The 22,399-nt window shown below is 40.0% G+C and overlaps 2 protein-coding genes across 7 annotated transcripts in view; both read left to right on the forward strand.

Moving 5' to 3' along the window:
* The first annotated feature begins 711 nt into the window (after window positions 1–711).
* Window positions 712–3,451, forward strand: MTLN (mitoregulin). Its single transcript, XM_044660775.1, has 2 exons — window positions 712–1,025; window positions 2,495–3,451. The coding sequence occupies exon 1, from the start codon at window positions 757–759 to the stop codon at window positions 925–927; it is 171 nt and encodes a 56-aa protein (XP_044516710.1). The 5' UTR covers window positions 712–756; the 3' UTR covers window positions 928–1,025; window positions 2,495–3,451.
* Window positions 3,452–9,148: 5,697 nt separating this feature from the next.
* The window catches only part of NPHP1 (nephrocystin 1), a 42,513-nt gene continuing 29,262 nt past the window's right edge, over window positions 9,149–22,399 (forward strand). For 2 of the 6 annotated variants that reach the window (XM_044660780.1, XM_044660777.1), the window contains exons 1-6: window positions 9,149–9,217; window positions 15,589–15,662; window positions 17,328–17,388; window positions 18,466–18,590; window positions 19,566–19,585; window positions 21,342–21,529. In XM_044660780.1, coding sequence (XP_044516715.1) covers window positions 9,149–9,217; window positions 15,589–15,662; window positions 17,328–17,388; window positions 18,466–18,590; window positions 19,566–19,585; window positions 21,342–21,529 — 537 coding nt within the window. Of the gene's footprint in view, window positions 9,218–15,588; window positions 15,663–17,327; window positions 17,389–18,465; window positions 18,595–19,565; window positions 19,586–21,294; window positions 21,530–22,399 lie in introns of all 6 variants that reach the window. The other 4 variants (XM_044660781.1, XM_044660779.1, XM_044660776.1 and 1 more) reach the window with 3 other exon arrangements.

Raw genomic sequence — 22,399 nt, forward strand, 5'->3', positions numbered from 1 at the left:
GATAGTGGAGTGGTTTGCGATTTCCTTCTCCAGCTCATTGCCTCGGCTCAAAGCTTGGGAGTTATCATTGGTCTCCTCCCTCCTAACTCTTCCAACCACAAAGGGAAAGTTAATGAAATAGTGAAGAATATCATTGCCAATAATCGTGCTGTTTCTGGAATCAAAGGAACGGGGTATAAATTCCTGAACAAGTCACTTTCTCTTTCTGGCCCTGTTTTCTCCCCTAGAAAACGAGAGGACTGATTCCCCTGGGTCTTTAGCCTAAACTCCATGCCTTTCCCTTGGCTGTCCTCAAGCCTGGTAAGCTTTCAGCCTACGAAGTTCTGCTAAAGTCTCGTTTCCTGCAGGAAACTTCCTGCCTGCTAATGTCTTCCTTTTGAGTTTATCCTCAATCCATCCCCACTAGTACAGAAGTTCCTGGCGGGCTGGAACAATTTGGGGGTTTGGTTTTGTTTTTTGCCTTTCTGTGTATTCGCAGCTTTTAGCAGTATCACGGTCCACACAGTAAGTGCTTAATAACAGCTCTTTGCTGATCAATTTGACTAAGCTGTGGCGACCTACCCAGATCGCTTCCCTTCAGAAACGAAAAAAAGGGGGCTGGCAGCGCAGGCGCAGTCGTCCCGATTTTCGTTTCCCTGCTTCTCTCCGCCCCACCCCAACTACCCAGAGGCTGCCTGAGCAAATAGCCTTTTTGTTCCTGCGGAGCTGCCGTAAGGCGCGCCGGTCTCGAGTCCCTGGTACCGGGCGGCTGCCGCCATGAAGGAGGTAGGAGATCGGAAGCTGCGCGTGGCCGTGGTGGTGTCCTTTGCTTCGGGCTTCTTCGTAGGCTGGCAGGCGTGCCGCCTATGGAGACGCTTCCTGAACTGGCGGAAGGAGCGGCTGCAGGAACAGCTGCAAGAGACGCAGAAGCGGTTGGACATGTACTGAGTCGCCCTCGCCCTACCTGCCCAGAGGCAGCAGCGGCGGCGCCGCGGGCCTGAACATCAGCCGGTCCCGACCCGCTTCGCTTAGCCCTCGCCCTCGCGGTGAGTCCGCGCCTCCGGGACCTCGGGCCAGGCCCATCGCCCGCTTTCCTTCCGTTGGGAGAGGGAGAGACCCAAACCTCCGAGACCTCGGCCCTCTCAGGCCCTTCCGAAGGGTCTGCTTAGTGACCTTGGGGTGTCACTGCAGCCTGTGCTCCAGTCTAGGCCCTCTCCGTATTCTCCTGGCACCTCGGGCCAGCCCTTCCCCTCCGGCTCTGGAACACGAGCAGGACTCAGAGCCTAGAGTGTGAGAAACCAGAGGGGACTTTAGGGGTTCTTGTGGACCCATTCCCCAGCATTGCGCCTGTCCATATATGTGCCATGCTAGAAACCTAAGAAACCATTGGTGATGAGATTTTTTTTTTTTTTTTTTTGCGCAATAACAGGCCTTTTTAGGCCAATATATGGGAGGGAGCAAGTACATAGCACTTTGTGTTAGTAAGATAGCTTGTTTTTTTTGTTTGTTTGTTTGTTTTTTAACGAATCAGCACCCTTCTCTTCTTTGTTGTCTTCTTCCAATATATGTGTGTATGTGTGTGTCTACATGTATCTATATGTATGTATGTATGTATAAGATTCTGTTCTTTATTCCCTTTTCCCTCACCTCCACCCAACAACTACTCTCAGCACTGCTGGGCCTGAAATCTTGCCCATGTTATTGATGGAGGAATGTTTCAGTATGTATACACTAACTGGTCATTTGTTAGCCATTTCTGCCTAAGAGGGTCTTTCTAAGACCATATGCAAATATCGTGTGTCAACTATATATGTTACCTTGGACTAGTCACTTTAATTTCCTGGACCTCAGTTTTCTCATCTGCAAAAATGGAGGGAATAGATAATAGCAAAGAACCCTTCCAACTCAAAAAATCATATCTTACGATTTTAGAAGACTGGTTTTGGCCCCAACTCCACCACTGCTATTGTCACCTTGGGGTAAAAAACAAAAAAACAATTTTATCAGGACCATGCCTTCTTAATCTATAAAAGGAAGGACTTGGACTAGGTAATCTTTAAGGTAGAGTCTTTAAATCAGTAGCATGTTGTACAGTGGAGGTGACTGGTGGTACATTTGAGATGGCCTGGAGTCAAGAAGTCCTAAGTTTAAATCCAGCCTACCATGCAAGGTCGTTGTGAGGGTCAAATGAGAGATTTGTAAAAGGCATTGTATGGTTCCTGGCACATAGTAGGCACTATATAAGTTTTTATTCCCATCCCATAACCTTCCCTCCTACTCAGTTCCTCAGATTTAAAGATGAATTGAAGGTCCAGAGAAGTTATGTGGCAGGTATAGTCACTAACCTAATCATACCTTGTTCTCCAAAATATTCTTCCAGGTAGGATAATAATATTTGCACATAAATATTTGGTAAACTGCAGCCCAATTTTGTAGAATGTTGTGAAGTGTTGTAATAGAATAGCATTAATTTAACAATTATACAAAACTAATTATTTATTTCTGTTTCTAACAGCTTGTTGAAGATGGACTGGAAAGAAACAATTTTTTCCTGCAGCTACCAATTGATTCTTAATCTTTAAAATTAAAAAAAAAAATTGGACACCTTTTGAATCTTCTTTTTTCAAAAGAGAACACAGTGCTGAGTATCCTTGTTTGCTGAATAGTTTTATAGGACCAAGGGTCAGAAGAATAAGGTTATTTCATCTGGTAATAATGACTGTACCTGAAAAGGCCATTTTTCTCAGAAAGACTTTGTGAAAATAAGTGAGATGATTGTGTGAAATGCTTTGAATTTTTGAGATGATTCTATAGCAATGCAAGATGTACCTATAATAGTATTGTAATTAGCAAAAATCTTGTTTATGAAAATAATTTGTAAAACTGAGCTGAAGTAATCCAATGTTGACTATAAAGTTTGTAATCTATTCTTGACTTAATATGCCAGTTAAAAGGTACTACTCTATGGTTTTGTTTTTTAGGCCAGACTTGAACCTAGGACCTCCTGTCTCTAGGCCTGGCTCTCAATCCACTGAGCTACCCAGCTGCCCCCACTACTATATGTTTTTAAAGAAGAAAGTGCCCTTGATTGTACTGACATAGAGAGTAATAACCACTCTACCTCCACGGAAGATAAGAAGTATCTGTATCATTTTTTAGTGCTTGGACTGTTAATCTGGTTACTAAACAGGGCCCTTGATTAAACTTACATATGTAAATATCAGTGACCTCACTGAAATAGATGTTCCCTATAGTCATACAGATTGCAAACCATCCATAAATGCACATCCTATGTGACATCCATAAACTTGCATAATTTTGACACAAGATTGACTCAATATGCTAGAAGTCTTCATTTTCTTTTGACAAATAGATGTCGTCAGAACAATAGGAAGACAGCATATGGGCTGTCTCTTAATATCTCACTCTTGCTCTGTGACCAGATCATCTGTTGTGTGTATACATTTCTTTGGTGATATCCTTTAGTTTTATCAAAATTCCTAGCCTCTTCACACCTGCCATATGCTTCTCCATTGCCCTCCAAGTGATTGTTTTTAATTCTTCAGAGACTATTATATTACTGACTCATAAAAGACAATAATACTAATAGAATATTGGCATTAAGAATATGGATCTTTGTTTCTAGAACTTTGGGGAAATTAAGGGAATTTAGATACTAGACCAGCAGTGTCAAACTCAGGTGCCAAATAAAAATACAATACAACATAAATAACGTTCATTTGTGGTTTTCTAAATCAATATGTGGTGGCAAGGTTCCTTTTTTATTTGACTTTGATATCATTGCTCTAAACACTTCTATTTAATTCTGGATGTATCTTGTTCATTGTGTAAAGAGTGAATCAAACTTTCTTTGTCTATCAATCAGTAACTTTTAAATTAATCAGAAACTTAAGCACCCCTACTTAACACTAAGTAAGAAAGTTCAGCAAGTCACTTGCTAAAGTGGTTGACAACTCCAGAGGACACTGATCACCCCTTGAGCAGTGTTAGGCAAATTGAAAGACTGCAATTGGTTCCTGTAAAGTGGAGAAAGGGACAGGAAATGATGTGGGAAAAGGACTATAAAAAGTCCTGAACTTCCTGTCCACTTGGGCTTGGATCTTGAGCTTGGAGCTTCTCCTTGGGACTGCTTCTTTGGAGGATGGCTTCAGAGACTCTGCATCAGTGAGCTGGAGACTCCCTGGATCCTGTGTTGGCTTGCTGGTGAGTAGCTGGCCTTCCTTTCCTGGCTTCTGGAGAAGATTGGTTCCAGAGAGGCCTTCCTTTCCTGAAGGAGGCTTCATTGGTAGAACCCTTGCTGAAGACACCACCGGGTCCTCTGGCTGAAGGTTACTGAGCCCTGCTGGGGCTGAGCCAGACACTGGAGCAACATTTAGGATGATAGGCTAGACATTTTCTCTACCCTCTATATTTCTCCACTTTCACTCTTTCCACTTCTCTGTAAATAAAGCTACTAAAAGTCATTTTGACTTAAGCTATATTTTTAAATCGACGACCACAATATTACTATAGAATTTTCATATTTAGCATAAAACTTAATTTTTAAATCTTTACAATTATAATACTTATGTCCAAAATGTCAAACTATATATCCCAATCTGACATTCTTCATTCACTTGTTTTTCCTGTGTGAGTGGTTATAAAATTGCATGTAGGAAGCTCTGCAACATTTTTGGACTTGATGGAATGCACAAAATGTCATCAACAAATAGGAGCAACTAGGGGATCTCACCATCTAGAGGGAATATTTCTCAATTTCAACTCTGGCTTTTGCATTGGATCTTTTCCATGACAATGGAAAACACCTCTAGGCATATTTCCCTCCATTTTATTCTTCACTTTATTCTGTTACTAATCAGAAAGTTGTTGAAAATTATCTTTGTTGTTTTAAGGAATCTTTCTATTGATAATATATATACAAATTATTTGTCTAATATATTATTGTATGAAGTAAAATATCTAGGGGAGGGGGCAGCTGGGTAGCTCAGTGGATTGAGAGCCAGGCCTAGAGACGGGAGGTCCTAGGTTCAAATCGGGCCTCAGACACTTCCCAGCTGTGTGACCCTGGGCAAGTCACTTGACCCCCATTGCCTACCCTTACCACTCTTCCACCTATAAGTCAATACACAGAAGTTAAGGGTTATAAAAAAAATGTATAAAAAATATCTAGGGGACCTCCATTCCAGCTTTGATCCCACACACCCTAGTGGTGGGACAAGAGTCATGTGTCTTGTCTGATGACCTGATACTGTCTCTGTCTGTCTCTCTCCCTTCGATCTGTAAATCTGGTATTAAGCCTCCTATTTAATTTTTTTATAATACTATAAAAGTTTAATGCCTTTTGTTTTTAAATCACAACCATATTCAATTCCAAATTGTTTTCTCAAATGATTGGGCCAATTCGCAGCTTTGCAAACAATTTTTTAATAGCCCTGTCCTCTAATAGACCCATTACAGACTTTTGCCCTCTGCAAATTGCAAAATTTGCCTCAGTAGAGTTTTTAAGATAACTACAAAATAGGAAATAGAAATTTTTATGTAGTTTTTTCTTCCTTATTTTCACATAATCATCTTTCAACATTTTGAGTGCTATACTTTATGGTTGAAACATTGAATTATACTTTTGCATAATCCAGAAAAGGAGTTTGCCAAATCCTTTTCTCTACCCAAGACTTCTACCTTCCCCTCTGTCTACACTTTCAGTCCTGTAAAGACAACCAACCTACTTCTGCAACAAAGTCAAACTGAGATTTTCTGGGCTCACACCACCATGGTAATACATTTTTGGACTCTAAAATCTGTTCTGGGCTGCCACTTTATGTCTATTCTTATGGGTCACTATTCTTGGCCTTATGGGCCACTTATTCTTTACCTCTTTGATTCCTTCTGTTCTGCTAATTATAGCTTTCTTGTATATCCTTCTTGTTTGCCTTTCCTTCTTGTTTCATCTTTTATGTTTTCTTTCATATCCCAATTCCATTCCTGTTTTTATTAAGTTAAAATGCATGTTTTGATCTGCTTATCTTATTGCATTTAGATAAGAATGCCACAGACTCTTATCTCTGATGCCTCATTGTGTTGTTAAGATGATCCTAGTTTCTTCAAAGCTTTGCTAGCTAATAAGTCATGGCAGATCCCACCAAACTGGAAAGCCTTCAAAATAGACTTCATTTCTGTGGTCCAATGAACTACTTAATTTTAAGTTCATCCCTGGCTTTAGGGTAATAAATACTTGATGGAAGGGGCAGCTGGGTAGTTCAGTGGATTGACAGCCAGGCCTAGAGACAGGAGGTCCTCGGTTCAAATTTGACCTGTGATACTTCCTGGCTGTGTGACCCTTGGGAAGATAACAACTCCCATTGTCTAGCCCTTATCACTCTTCTGCCTTGGAAACAATAACACAGTATTGATTCTAAGATGGAAGGTAAGGATTTAAAAAAAAAAACACCTGCCCTAGAGGAGCTCCCAATTTAATGGAGGATAGGGAGATAACATGCTGACAACGATGCATAAAGAAGCTGTATACAGGATAAATTGGAAAAACCAGGAAGGCACTAGGTTTAAGGAAAGGTGGAAACCTATAGAAGGTGAGATTTCTTTGAGACTTGAAAGAAGCCAGGAGATAAGGAGGCCAGACCGTTCCGGGGATGTTGGACAGCCTGAGAAAACACCCAAAGTTAGGAGATGGAATTTTGTTCCAGGAGTAAGGAGCCAGTGTCATTGGATTACAGAGTACCTAGAAAGATGTAAGGTGAAAGATTAGAAGGGCATCTAGGTAGCTCAGTGGATAGAGACCCAAGCCTGGAGATGGGAGGTCCTGGATTCTTAACCCCAATTGTCTAGCCCTTACCAAGCTTCTGCCTTGGAACCCATATCAATTCTAAGAAAGAAGGTAAGGTTTGTTTTGTTTTTTAAAAGAAGACTAGAAAAGAGGAGGTGGGTTATGAAGGGTTTCAAAAGCCAAAAAAATTTTCTCTTTTTCCTTAGAGGTAATAAGAAACTAGTCACTAGAGTTTATCCAATAGAAAAGGTGACATGGTCAGATCTCTGCCTCAGGAAGTTTGTTTTAACAGCTAAGTGGAAAATAGTAGATTAGAGGGCAGAAGTTTGTGTCAGAGAGAAGAACATGAAGGCTATTGTAATAGTCCAGGCATGAGATCATGGCCTGTGCCATACTGGTGGCAGTGTGGGAAGGGTCCAATAAAAGAAAGATCTTAGGAAGGTGAAAATATATAGGCCTTGGCAACAGACTGGATATGGAAAATAATCAATACCCAGATTGTGAACCTGGGGGACTAAAGATGGTGTTTCTCTGGACACTAATAAGGAAGTTAGGAAGAAGAGGGGGTTGGAGAGAATAACTACTGAATTCAGTTTGGGACATGTTGACTTTACGAGTCTATAGGGCACCTGGTTTGAGATGTATAATAGATCAGCATAGAGGTTAGGGCTGGATAAGTAGATTAGGAAACCTTGGGCATAGAGATAATAATTGAATCCATGGAAACTGATAAGATTATCAAGTGAAATAGAGGATGAAAAGGGCCCAGGCCAGTGCCTGTGGGTCACCCACCTTTAGGTGGTTTGACTTAGATGAAGACCCAGCAAAGAAAGATAGAGAAGAAGCAATCAGGTAGGAGAGACAGGAAAATCTAGAGAGAAGAAAATATCAAGAAGATGATTGGCAATGTTAACAGCTGCAGTGGGATCAAGAAAGAAACAGGCTGAGAAAAGGCTATTAGATTTGATAATTAAGGGTCATATGGGTCTAGTGAAAGATTTTTGAGGATATAGCAAGTTTGTAAGCAGTAAGAGAGCAGCTGGCAGACAGGAAATGATTGAAGAAAAACTGACAAGAAGGGCTACCTCCTATGTGAGGTAGGAATAAAGGAAACGGAAGCAATGGGCATCTAGGTGATAGGAGATGAGGAGAGGAGTAGAAGGGGTCTCTTAGCAAATGACTCAAATTTCAGTTAAAAAAAAGAGGTAAGGTTCTCAGTAGATAAAAATGTATTCTCTGTGAAGCAGGGAGAGGCCCATGGAAGAGACTTGAGAAAAGATGATAAAATTTGGAAGAGCAGCTGCTGCTGCTACCCTAGGTTAATTAGGGATTATATATATATTACATTATATAGTACACTATATAGTACACTATATTATATATAGTACATTAATGAAGGATTAGCTTGAAGCAGTGACAGTCTAACTGGGGCTGTGTGACATAAATTTGTAGTAGACTCAATCAGCCTGGTTTTCTCATTTTTTCCAGCTCCATTCAGCAGTATGTGAATAGGAGCAAAAGTAGTAGAGAGCAGCAATACAAAAATCATTTCAAAGAATGCTGTAGCTAGAAGGAGCCTTAGAAATCATTAACCCCCAAATCCCTATTTTACATAGAATGATAGTCACTTGTTTAAAGTTACACAACCACCAAGCAAGTAATTTACTCTTCCTCCAAGCCCAGCAGCTCTTACTGCATTAACGAAGCAAAATTAATTTAGAGGCTCAAATGGCCTCCCCTGACACATCTCCTTACTCCATCCCCCGGGAGTTTTTCATCCCGCTGTGTGCTTTCTTGATAGGCTCTATCTAGGGCGAGTCGCTTCATCCAGTTTCCCTCAGTTTCCTCAACTGTAAAATGGTCTGGAGGAAATGGCAAACCATTTTAATACCTCTGCCGAGAAAACCCCAAATGGGGTCACAAACCGTGGATCCGACTAAAAAGGCTAACCAACAAATGAACGGACACTAGTCTAGAGGATATCTCTCGGCCCTTCCCCTCTTCCTGGAACTTAGGGTGGTGGGACACTTTCTAAAAATCCCGGTGAAACCGTACAGATCCATTGCATTCTGGGACGTGTAGTTCGGTGGGTTGTGTTGTCACTCGCTCAGTGACTGGAAGCACCTTGTCGGAGCTCGGCAGGGTAAGATATAGGAAGGTGTCCGGGGATGCTTTGGGTGGAGAGGGCTAGGGACTCGCCTTTGACCTTAGAATTTATTCCCGCTTCAGGGTCTTTTCTTCAGGCTGGGACTCTATGTGCGCGCGCAGTGATGGCGTCACTGTCGGTCGCCTCCGCCGCTACGTCGGTCTCCTTGACGACGGGCGGCGAAGCCTCGGGGTTCCCCCCGGCGCCCGGCCGGACCTGCTATGCTGACCGGGAGGGGCCGAGGGCCCCTGCAGATTGTGCAGCGCCGCAGTCAGGATCTACGACAACAGGTAGCAAGTCCCCCAAGCCCTGGGCTCCCGCCTCCGCCTCCTCAGTCCCGCAAACCTGGTGCCTGGGGCTGTCGGGGGAGCCCGCGGGGCCCGAAGCTTGGGGCTGACGAGAGGAGGCGACCTTACGGCCCTGGGAACACTTCCTCGTCCTTTCCCCAGCCTTTTCATTCCTCGTTAGCTCGCCCTTTGAGGCTTCCAGCCCCCGGAATCGCTGGTTCTCCCTCTTTTTCACTAAGCACTTCAAACAGCATCGTGATGCCGGGATCAAAGGCTATCTGGAGTCACTAGAGCTGGATTCGAATCCCATTTGTGTCTCTTCAGTGGTTCCTAGCCAGCGCGTTACACTCCCTGGGCCTTAATTTCTCTCCTGTGCAAACAGAAGAAGTTGGCGAGTTGAATAAGATCCTTGAGAGCCCTGAGGGGGATGGGGGGAGAAGGGGAAGGCGGAGCGGGATTCAAAGCCCTTGCTCCCTGGATATAACATAAAACTACATGTTATAAGTAGATTAAAAAGCTAGAACTAGAACTCCAGGGGCTCCCTATCGCCTCTAGAATGTAGAAACTTTCCCGGTTTAGCTTTTAAAGCCCTATGCAACCTGCTCCTATTCGATCTTTCTAGCTTCATCAGACATTATTACTTCCTCTCTTCATTCTAGGATTCCCCCAAACTGATATTCTCTTTGTTCCTCTTGCATGATGCTCCCTATCCTACCTCCCAGTCTTTGCACTGATTTGGAATGCCTTCTCATCTTGCCTCTGCCTCAGAGTCCCTTTATTCTTTTAAGATGCAGATCAGATACTAATTCTTCTAGGAGACTTTTCCAATTCCTTCCTACTGCTAGTGCCCTTCCCAAACTACCTTGTAGAAAGAGAGATAAAGCATTTATTAAGGGCTTACTATGTGCCATGCATTGTGCTTAGACTGAGAACACAAATAGAAGAAAATCACTGGCCTCAGGGAGCTATATTCTAATGAGGAGAGAAAACACGTAAAAGGGACCTGGAAAGAGGGGATGAGACAGAGTTGAGTTGGAAGTGAACATGTCTAGTTCCTCTAATGGAGTTTGTATTTAATGATTTTGTATATGTTTGTTTTTATTCATTTTCTATTTATTCTGTATATATTTTTATATATAATTGTCTCTCCCATTGAAATGTAAGCTGCAAGAAAGGATTCTTTCATTCTTTGTATTTCTATCTGTGCCTAGCACAGACCTAGCACATAGTAGGTAATCAATAAATATTTGTTGATTGAAAAGGAGGATAGTGAGAAAAATTTCCTAGAAGAAGTGGCATTTAGATTTGGAATGGAAACCAAAAGAGCATGTGTGGACTAAGTCCAAGGCAAAGGTAGCACTGTATCTAGTGAGAAGGCAGAGTACTTATGTTTAGCTGAAATGTAGAGGATGAATGGACCAGAATTTGGAGGGCTTTGAATGCTTGTCAGGCAAAGTACATAGTAGTGGAGAGCTGTGATAATTAGATACTACACTGCCCATCTTTAGATTTAATCACCAAAGGTGAGAGCGCCTTTCAATTCTGGGAGGTCCTAACCCACGTGTGCTAGAGTAAGTAGCATCAGAATCAACCAACACCCCCTAGGCTTTCTATGAGAAGTGTCTATTGTGATTGGACACACAGGCTAAGGGAAGGCACTGGAAATGACACATACAGAACCACTTTAAAAGAGGGAGTTGAGTGAGTGAGGCTGCTTGTGGTTTGGCGAAGGGGACCTGAGGGAGCTTTGCTGGTTCCTGACCAAGACTGTTCTGCGTGGTGAGTTTAAAGACAATCTTCCTGAACTTCTATTAAGAAACTTCTTTTTATAGACTCTGTGAATGAAGTTTGCTCCATTCACCTCTGGGCCTCAGGCCCTTTAACCCTAGGCTGAGGGTTAAGATCTACCTGGACTAATCAGTGGGATAGATTCTTATTTCTGTACTTCCTTTCTCTCTTTTCATGTAAATAAATGTCCATAAAAGTCAATTTTGATTTGAGATTATTCTTACTTGAGGATTGATAATAGTTCAATCCTCTGGCAACCATCTTTAATATATTGAACCCATAAAACCCCTTTTTCACCCTTACAGAACTTTGGAAATTTTTTAGAGGAATGATAATGTAATCCAATTTGCAAATAAAAATAGTTTGGTAGGGATAGGAAGGTGGATTCAATTCAATTCAACAATTTATTAAGCCAAGTGGAGAGATATCCTCAAAGTCAAAAAAGACGTAGATTCAAAGCTTTGTCTAATACATAGTAGCAGTTTAACTCTTGGCAAGTCTAATACATAAGATTCAGACCTATATTGGTAGAAGGATTTCCCCTTATCTAAGAAAAAAAGTTTTTGAGACATTGCTCTCTGGATTTTCATCCTACTTGTTGGACAGTCCTTCTCAGCCTCTTTTGCTAGATCTTCATTCAGATCAAGCCTGCTAATTGTGATCATCCCCCAAGGCTCTGTCTTGGCCCTCTTTTTTTCCCTCTATACTATTTCACTTGATGTTCCAATCAGCTGTCATAGATCCAAATTATGTCTATGCGATCTCCTAATCTCTGTTCTTTCATCTCCAACTGCCTGCTGGACAGCTCAAGCTGCCTGTCCAAAACTGAACTATTCTCTACTCACCTTCCCCAGCCCCAACCCTCTTCTCTTCCTAACTTTCCTATTACTGTACAGGGAAACAATATCCTCCTGGGGATAGAATGTCGTGTTTAGGAACTGTTGATGTAATCTACCAAATTGGTCATGAAAATATTCTATTGCAGTAGGAATAGAGAGGAAGGAGGCTATGTCTCTCAGATTTCCACACTCCACTGAAGCAAACTGTAGCAAACAAAGAACCATACATCTTTAGGGCTAGGAGGTACCAGAGAGGTCTATTTCTGATAATTTTGGTACAATTGGACAATAGCTTCTTTCGGACACAGGGCTTGGGTTTGAATATTGGCTTTGTGTACTCTCCATCTGAACTTGGAGACTTTACCTCTCTTGCCTTAAGTTTCATTATCTGTAAAATGAAGGGAGTAACTAAATGATTTCTCTCCAGCTCTAAATTTATATTCTTCCATGTCTCATTTTATGTCTTTCTGAGAAGGTTTAGAGAGTGGAAAAAGACTACCCCACTGCCTTTCATCTAGTTTGTAATAGAACCAGGAATGGAAATCAGGTCTCTAGACCCCCTCTCTTCTGGTCTTGCCACTATACTTCATGTATCAAAAGGGGCTGACCATATCACCCACCAACTGAAATCTTTCTTTAGCTAAACTCACATTACAGTGGAAGACTTGTCTGGCTTTTCATCTAGTCTGTTACTAAGGTCTGATATACTGAGTTATCCTTTTGTGATCATTCACAGGTGACATCCTTATTAAGGTATCTGTATGGTATTTGGTTCTGGCCTTTCTAGTCTAAAAGCAGAAAAAATTATAAGAAAGATAATGTTTCACAGTGACTCAGAAGTAGTGCTCTAGTAGTAAAAATTAAGCCCTTCAGAAGCACAAGTAGGAGGATTATATAGAATCAGGTGGGCCAGCACTTCAGGATTCGGTCAATTGAATAAGAATTTTTAAACACCTGCTATATACAGAGAATCATGCCAGGCACTGGGGACAAAATAAAGGCAAATGTATTCTAATGGAACATACAGCCTTTACACAGACAAAAAAAAAAAGGCAAAGTAATTTGAGGAAAGAAAAAACACTATATACTAGGCACTAGGGATGCAAAGACAAGGAGAAGAATTTTATATAGAGCCTACTATGCACCAGGAACTGTGCTAAGCATTTTTACAAACATCATCTCATTTGAGCCTTACAACAACTCTTTGAAATAGATGTTCTTATTTTCCCCATTATACAATTGAGGAAACTAAGGCAAACAGGTTAAGTGACTTGCCCAGGGTCACACAACTAGTAAGTATCTCAGGCTAGATTTGAGCTCATGTCTTCCTAAAGCTAGGCCTACTAATACTCTTATCAACTGTGCCATCAGCTGTAATGAATGAAACAGTTCCTGATGTCAAGGACTTAAATTCCATCAGGGAAGATACCACCAATAGACAACTAGATGGACAAACACATGCACACATACATACTTACACACACATACACACATGGAGCATTTGTTAAGTGCTTACTTTATGCCAGATATAAGTAAAAGTGTATAGAGCAAGCACGAAGTAAATTTGTCAGGGAAGGCGCTTAGCATCTGGGGACATAAAAAGAGGCTTCAGGGGGCAGCTGGGTGGCTCAGTGGATTGAGAGCCAGGCCTAGAGACAGGAGGTCCTAGGTTCAAATCTGGCCTTAGACACTTCCCAGCTGTGTGACCCTGGGCAAGTCACTTGACCCCCACTGCCTACGCTTACCAATCTTCCACCTATAAGTCAATACACAGAAGTAAAGGGTTTAAAATTAAAAAAAAAAAAAAAAAAAAAAAAAAAAGAGGCTTCATGTGAAAAGTGACATGAACAGCATTCTGGTGGTTAGAGATAAGGAGGAAGTTCATCCTAAACATAAGAATAGCCAGAGTCAAGGTAAGGAGGCTGGAGATGGAATATCATGTGTGCACAGCGTCAAGAAGGTAATTTGGTTGTACCATAGTTTGCAAGGGGGAATAATGTATCTTATTAGTTAGATTGGAGTCAGATTGTAATGGGTTTTTAAAAGCTAAACAGAGGAGCTTATATTTTATCCTAATGAATAGCTAGGTGGTTCACTGGATAGTGTGCCAGGCCAGGAGTCAGAAAGACCTGAGTCCAAATCTGACCTCTGACACTTACTAGCTGTGTGCCCCTGAGCAAGTCACTTAACCCTGTTTGCCTCATCTATAAAATGAACTAAAGGAAATGGCAAATCATTCCAGAATTTTTCCCAAGAAAACCTCAAATGGGATCACAAAGAGTCAGATACAATGGAAAATTACTGAATAAAAAATGGCAATAGGGAGCTATTGACCTTTATTAGAGTAGGTGAGTGATAAGATCAGAGCGGTACTTTAGGAGAATCACCTTAGTAACTATGTGAAGAATGAACTGGAGACCACTTAAGAGGCTATTGCAGTAGTCCATGGTGATTAGATCTTGTAGTGCTTGTGTGAGTAGAAAGAAGGGGATAGATGTGAGAAAGATTGTGGCAGTAGAAAGGACAAGATTTGGCAATTGACCGATATGTGAGATCAAAGAGTGAGGAGTCAAAGAATTCTAGGATTGTGAACCTAGGTAACATCAAAAATAGAGTTCAGAAGTGGGGATTTGGGTGGGAAAGATAATAAATTCAGTTTTGGGCATGTTGAGTTTAAATATGAGATACCTATCAATGAAACACCAATATCCAAAATGCAGGATGGAGATTAGAACTGGATGTTTAGATATGTAATTTATCTACTTAGAAATGAGAATTAGCCATGGAGACTTCAGGAATAATGAGCTCTCCAGAAAAAAAAATGTACTCCTGATACCACTTTAAGTTTAATCTGTATTATTAACATTCTCCATTACTTAAGTCTAGGCAGCCAATAAAAAAAGAAAAAGAAAGCTCTGATTTGTAGCAATCGCTGATTTATTTCTGAGGTGTAAATGCTCACACTTAAAATTTCACAGTGGTCCCTCAACCAGTTTGAGCTGGCTCCAGCACGTGATGATGGTGTGCTTGAGTGATGAACTTGCCAAATGAGAAAATGTAGAGTGAGAAGTCCTAGAACATAGCCTTAGCATACATTTATTCTTAGGTGTGATATGTTTAATGAAATAGTGAAGGATGATTATGAAGTGAAACTTATAAGGAAAGGTTAGAAAATTCAGATTATTCAGCATGGAAACAAAAAACTATTAAGCCATATTAATGGCTTCAAGGTAGATTATATAAAGAGCTTTTAGACAATTTAAGCTAACTTTATTTTCCACAGAAGACCAGTTTAAAGGAAATGAGTCATAGTAAAAGGAAAGGAACCAGGTTCCAGACTTTTCCCCTTAGTGCAAATAGCCCAAGAGCTGACTACATTTTGTTCTTAATGATTGACTGCCTCATAGTGGTCTAAATTATGTAGTTGATTTATTGACTTTGAACAACCAGATGGGTGTTAAATTAACAGTCTTTATCAAAGAGTTTTTGAGTTAGCTACATTTGAATTCTTTCCTTTTCTTTCCAATCTGTCTTATCTGGATAATCAATGTAATGGTGCTATAGATAGAAGTATATATGCATGTAAACTTACTTATTCTTACTCTTGTGGGAACATTAATAAACTTGTGTGATTGGATATTATAAGAATTTTAGGACCTATGAATGGAAACATGTTTGAGGTCATATAATACCAGAATTCAGAATGATGAACATAAAATTTCATTGTGTGCTTCACAATTATTTTAGGTTGGACGTTTGCTTTCTGAGAGTCAACTGAAAGGAGCCCTAGATGTCAATAAAAGGCGGGATATTTTTCAGAGGTAATGTGCTAAATAGCATAAACTTTGTGGCAGAAGCTGAATCATTTGTTATGGAAATTTAGCATTTGTATAAATTATTTGAGAAATGTATTCCTTTTGTTATTTGTAGTATTTCAAAAAAGACAAGATAATTAAAAATTAGTGGATAACAGTAGTGACTAAACATTTTCAAAATTAAACAGCATATTCCTCACGGTTATCATTAACTATATCTACCCCATCAGCAAATCCAAATGTAGGGAAGATGATGCCTACAGATAATAGAAAGTAAAGGTTCAGGCATTCACAAAGACATTAAAATATTAATATTTTCATAATTTTAAAGATTTGAGAGAAATGAGAAAATGGTCCTTCATGTTACTGAATATTGTTTTAATTAAAATTCTAGAATTTGGGGGCAGCTGGGGAATTCAGTGGATTGAGAGCCAGACCTAGAGATGGGAGGTCCTAGGTTCAAATCTGGCCTCAGACACTTCCCAGCTGTGTGACCCTGGGCAAGTCACTTAACCCCATTGTCTAGCCCTTACCACTCTTCTGCCAACACACAGTATTCACTCCAAGACGGAAGGTAAGGGTTTAAAAAAAAAATTCTAGAATTTGAGAATTAGAAGGTACCTCAGACATCATCTAGTCCAATTCTCAAGCTGAAATATAAATCCTTAGTCAAGATTTGAGTTACTGTACAGGAGATTGTTGGGATGTTATCCCTTATGGAAGTAAAATGTCTCAGAGGTGGGGTGTGATCCTGGATTGTTGGAATGGAGGTTAGCAGAATGTTTTGCCTTTTCTTCATTGAATTCCCCTCTCCTAACTTACCTGTCTTTCTAAGTTTTCTTTCCTTATCTTTCTTCTTTTTACTTATTTGCCCATTTTAGGAAAGAAGGAACCAAATATTTTTGTGCCCCAAAGGGGTATATTTTGCATATCAATTGTTTAAGTGAGGATATTTTGATATTATTGTGTTTTATTTTTATTATATTTTATATTATAATAATAAATTTATTTTTATTATCTTTTTTTCAGTTTAGTGAATTATCTATCAAGTGATTTAATTTTATATTACATATATAGAAATCCAAAATTTTATCAGAATGTTAGCAGTTGTTAAACTTTCTAAGACATGCAGCCCTGACATAGTGAAAAGAGAATTATCCTTGAAGATAAAAAGACTGAAGTTCAAGTTTTAGTTCTAATATCCTAATTTTTCAAGCATATATTAGTAGCTTAACTGTTCGGTATACCATGCAAATGTCTAAGTCTTAAAAATTAAAGGGAAAAGGGGTAGCTAGGTAGGACAGTAGTTAGAACTCTAGGCCTAGAGTCAAGAGAACCTAGGTTCAAATCTGACCTCAGATACTTCCTGGATGTTGGACCCTGGGCAAGTCAGTTAACCCAGTTGCCTAACTCTTGCCCTTTTGTCTTAGATTTGTTACTGGGACAGAAGGTGGGGGTTAAAAAAAAGTTAAATAAAACAGAAGAGTTAATGATTGCACATGTTGAGTTTTTTCTACACCTGTGAAATTATAGGTCTGTATAATTTCCTTCCCACTATCCCCAAGGGAGAAAAAAATCTACCTTACTATAAATGTTCCAGAACTTGAAAAACTTTTCTTGATGATTTCTTGACAAATAAAATCCATTCTTTGTTTTTTGTTTTCATTTTAGATGTATCCAGTTGAAAAGGGAAATAGATGAAAACCGAAAGGCTCTTAAAAATTTAAACAAAGTAAGTATTTCAGACAGTAATATGGCAAAGAACAATCTTCTTTTTTAAAAACACTTTCTCTCTTAAGGGCCAAAACTGGGCAAATAGAGTTAAAGGATTTGCCCAGGGTCATATACCTAGGAAATGTCTAAGATCAAATTCGAACCCAGGATCTCCAGACTCCAGGTCTGTCACTCTATCTACTATACCACCTACTGGCTGCCCAAAGAACATTCATTCTAATATTCTATTGAGCAAGTGTAATTTTTTTTTTTAAACCCTTAATTTCTGTGTATTGGCTCCTAGGTGAAAGAGTGGTAAGGGTGGGCAATGGGGGTCAAGTGACTTGCCCAGGGTCACACAGCTGGGAAGTGTCTGAGGCCGGGTTTGAACCTAGGACCTCCCGTCTCTAGGCCCCACTCTTATTCCACTGAGCTACCCAGCTGCCCCCAAGTGTAATATTTTACTTGAGGGGTCTGAAACTTTGGAATTGTCCAAGCCTTTAGTTCTTGAGATATCAGAAGGAAAAGCCTTAGTGAAGTAACTGTTTGCACTGTTCTGGTTTTCCTTTTATAATGTATGATTCCAGTTCTTTGAACCTGGGTTATGATCAAGTTAAAGGGAAAATCAATCCCTGATGATCCCAGATCTGTTATCATTACTTTTACAAATATATGTATTTTCATTTAGTTTTTTTTTTTTAAACCCTTACCTTCCATCTTGGAGTCAATACTATATATTGGCTCCAAGGCAGAAGAATGTAAAGGCTAGGCAATGGGGGTCAAATGACTTGCCCAGGGTCACACAGCTGGGAAGTGTCTGAGGCCGGATTTGAACCTAGGACCTCCCGTCTCTAGGCCTGGCTCTCAATCCACTGAGCTACCCAACTGCCCCCTAATTCTGTATTTTTAATTACTAACCCAAAAATATGTGAAGCAGCAAAAACATTTTTATAAGAATCTTATTTGCTCATGATGGAGACCACCTTTCTTTGGGTCATCTTCTCTGGGAGATTTCTTTTTCTTTTTGGTGTTAAAATAAATGTGACAGAATTAAAATTAATGTGTATTTTTATATAACATACTTTTCTTTTTATAGGGAGATGAGCCAGCTCCTGTGGGGAACTACAACCAGAGGAAAGAGGATGAAGAAAATATTTTGGAAAAGCTTACAAAGCAGCTACAAGAACTTGCTTCAACTATAAGTGGAGAAAATGTTACTCAGTATGTTGATTTAAAAACCTTTAAAAAATAGTTATGCCCATTATAACATTGCCCCAAATAACAGTGCTTCATAATCACATCATTAACACAATATAACACGTCCTACTAGAATGTGAAACCATGCAGTAGTATCATTGCATTTATGACATTATTCCTATGGCACTAATTGCCCTCATGATATTATTTCACCTAACATAGTTTTTGTGGTTCCAGTTCATAATGGTAGGTTTCACATATCTGTACAAAAGAAAATGAAATTATTTAGGACTTAGTTGTTTTTCTCAAAAAAGTATAAGAATATTAGATATTCTTATATTTTCTATTATTATGTATTCTTGTATATATAATTTAAGAATACCTTTTGGGGTTCTTTGTCTAGATTAAAGGGAAATTTAATGTTTTGTTTCTAACATAGAAATAACAATATTGTTAAAAGCAAGGAGAACTATGATTAACAAATATTTATTAGTCAGACAACAACATATTTATCAATTGCCTACTGTATGTCACGCCCTTTGCTAATCACTGGGGATACAAAGAAAGGCAAAATAACAACAAAACAAACTCTAAAGCCAAGCAGGCCCCGCTCTCAGGTCTAATGTCTAAAGTCTAATATACAAACAGCAAAGTACAAACTATATATATACTGGATAAATAGAAGGTAATGTCAGAGAGAAGGCACCAAGATTAAGGAGCCCTGGGAGGGGCTTCTTGCAGAAAGTGAGACTTTAACTGAGATTAGAGGGGAGGGAGAGATGAGAAGGGAGAGTGTCCAAGCATGGAAGACAGCCAATGAAAATCCCAGAACGGGGGGGGGGGGGGGGGGGAAGGGAGGCACCTAGGTAGCACAGTAGATAGAGCACCAGGCCTAGATGGGAGGTCCCGGGTTCATATTTGGCCTTAGACACTTCCTAGCTGTGTGACCCTGGGCAAGTCACCAAACCCCAGTTGCCTAGCCCTTATGCCCTCTTTTAGAATTGGTACTAAAACAGAAGGTAAGAGTTAAAAAAAAATCCCAGAGTTGAGAAATGGAGTATCCTGTATGAGAAGCAGCAAAGAAGCTAATGTTCACCCAATGTTACTTACTTTGTACCCCTCTGTATCGTCCCCAGGGTCTCCTGGGTCTCAGACACTATGCCAAACACAGTGGAGGAGCTATGCAGTGCTCCTCTTCTCCAGAAGCCTGTAGTCCATTTGTGAAGAAAAATAGAAACACGTGAAAAATTAAATAAGAATGCAAAAAGCTCAGATTATCTTGTGTTATAAGTGAAATATTTAGAAGAAAGTTAAGGATTGAATTGATGTTGAAGAAAGATTCTTGAAATGAAATTTGAATATTCGTTGGCTGATAATAGTATCATTCTCATGTTTTTAACTATATTGTTATATTTCTATATTGAAAAAGCATTTATTAAACACTTACTATTTGCAATGCACCATGCTAAATTCTGGGGATACAAATAGAAAGGTGGAGACAGTCTCTGGACTCGAGATACTCACATTCTAAATGGAGATAAATAAAACTTCAGAGTTTTAGCTGTGAGTTGGATGAAAAGGCTCTGAGATCCTTAGGGTTTAGCAGGAAAGCAGATAGTAATGCGAATTCTTTGTCCTCATTTATTTCTCTTGATTAAACCACATTCATCCCTAATGCTCAAGCGTTTGCAATGCCAAGGACTTTAGTGGTGAGGTCTTTCTTTTCCAGGCTTCAGGAGGAAACCAGGCCTGTGACCCCTGAAGAAGTGGCTGCCAGATCTCATCATCACAAGAGTTGCTTTCCTAGACGATTGTTGAATGGCCTGGGCTAAAGCAGGGCCAGCTAGTCTCTAGGGTGCTTCTGTTCCTGGGGCTCTTTGGCTCAGGGGTCTTGAGCTGCCTCCGCCTGGATCTGAGACAAGATGGTAGTCCAGATAGTGGCAGGGGTTAGACCTGCCTGGCACATATTCTGAGTAAAACATTAAAATTGCCTTCACTACATATGAAGACTATCCAAAGAGAGGCCACCCAGGTCAGAAACAATTTTATTCATAATAGCACAGTCATACCCCTACAAACACTACAGTGTTGATTGCTTTCACAAAAACATGCTATCGAGTGAAGCAGTTTCTAGATGTAATTAGTTCCATAGACAGCATTACAAATGTAAGGGTAGAACCCTGTGGGTTCCCAGCATTAAGAGATTTGACTATAACAAGCTAATGGCTTTATTGTGACGTATTATTGGTATGAAGGTTCTTTTTGTTCCCCATTCTATCTGGTATGGCATAACATTTCTTAGTGCCATTTTATCCCTAGTCATCTGCCTTCTCCTTTGTGCTCACATACAGTTCCCTTCTCCTTGCCTTGATTTTTTCCCACTTTTCCCATGTGGAGATGTGAGCTGTCTGCCTTCTACACACATTTTCCTTTGCACCGATGTAGCTGGAAACAATCTGTATTTCCTTCACTTTTCTTCTCCCTCAATCTCTGCATCCATCACACATTTATACAAGCTGGCTTCTGTGTAGTGCACCCCCCTCATATTACAGATGTCAAAACTGAGCCCTAAAAGTTATGTCTTGTCCAGGGTCACATAGGTATAAGCAAGAGAGATGAGTTTTGAACCCAGGTCCTCCAACTCCAAAGCCATTGTTCATTGAATCATATAGCGAATACATCTGTACCTCATTTTGAGTGATCCTTGTCATAATTGTTTTCATTATAGACATGAAAAAGTTCAGAGTATTTCCCAGGCTAAAGAAGAGGAACGAGACTCTGAGGAATCGGAGGAGGAGGATGAGGATGAGGAGGAGGATAATGAAGATGAAGAAAGTGCTGAGGATGATGAGGAAACAGAGGAGGAAGAGGAAGGTGACTCTAGTGATGAACAGCCATGTAATAAAGAATATATTGCTGTCGGTGATTTTGCTGCTCAGCTGAGAGGAGATCTTGCATTTAAGGTAAAATTAATTTGGGTATCTAGTATCAAGGTAACCATAAATGCAATATCTAAATCATGTGATAAAATGCCAGGTAAAATCAAAGATCTAGAGCTGGAAAGGCCCATATAGGCTATCTCGTCCAACCCTCACATTTTATAAATGAAGAAACTGAGACAAAGGGAGTTTTTGTTATCTGTCCAAGGCCACACAGATGCAGGGATTCACACTCAGTTCCTCTGACTTTGGAGGTGGCAATAGACTTTCCTCATACCATGAAACCTAAAGTACTTACCAATAATATTCTTCAGCTTTTTCTCAGAGCCAAATAGTTTTCACCATGAGGAAAATATGTGTGTGTGTGTGTGTGTGTGTGTCTGTGTCTGTGTCTGTGTCTGTGTGTGTCTGTGTGTATAAGATAAAGGTTTGCAAATACAAATTTTATGAAACTCCGTCAATGAAACAAAGGCTTTCTTCTTTGGACTTTTTCTGTTTGGCCCAGTGACCAAGAATTACTAGAAGTAATAGTTGGAAGTTGCTAAGAAGCAGATTTAGGCTTGAGATAAGGGACAACTTCCTGATAAGTAAGAGTTGAATTCCACTGAAAAGTGGGATGATCTGCTGTGTGTGCAGAGTAGGGTGGGCAGTAAGTAGGCTCCTTAGAGGTCTTTGAGCAAAGAAGGCCACCTGTTGGATATTTTAGAGGGGATTCTTGTTCAGGTATGGGTTGTATTTATGGCTGTCCTTTCAACTCTGAAATCCTTTTACTCCTTTGAAACAAAGTACAATTTGCAGAGTAATGGTGAAAATCTTGAAGATATAATAATAAACAAGTTTAAACCTTCCTTCACGTTTCTATTATGAACTTATGAATATGAAGCAGGTATAAAT

Source organism: Gracilinanus agilis, chromosome 2 (genome assembly GCF_016433145.1).
Source record: "Gracilinanus agilis isolate LMUSP501 chromosome 2, AgileGrace, whole genome shotgun sequence".
Taxonomy (NCBI): Eukaryota; Metazoa; Chordata; class Mammalia; order Didelphimorphia; family Didelphidae; genus Gracilinanus; species Gracilinanus agilis.

Coding starts and splice junctions, on each gene's coding strand:
- MTLN (XM_044660775.1), top strand. CDS start 757: ATGAAGGAGGTAGGAGATCGGAAGCTGCGCGTGGCCGTGGTGGTGTCC.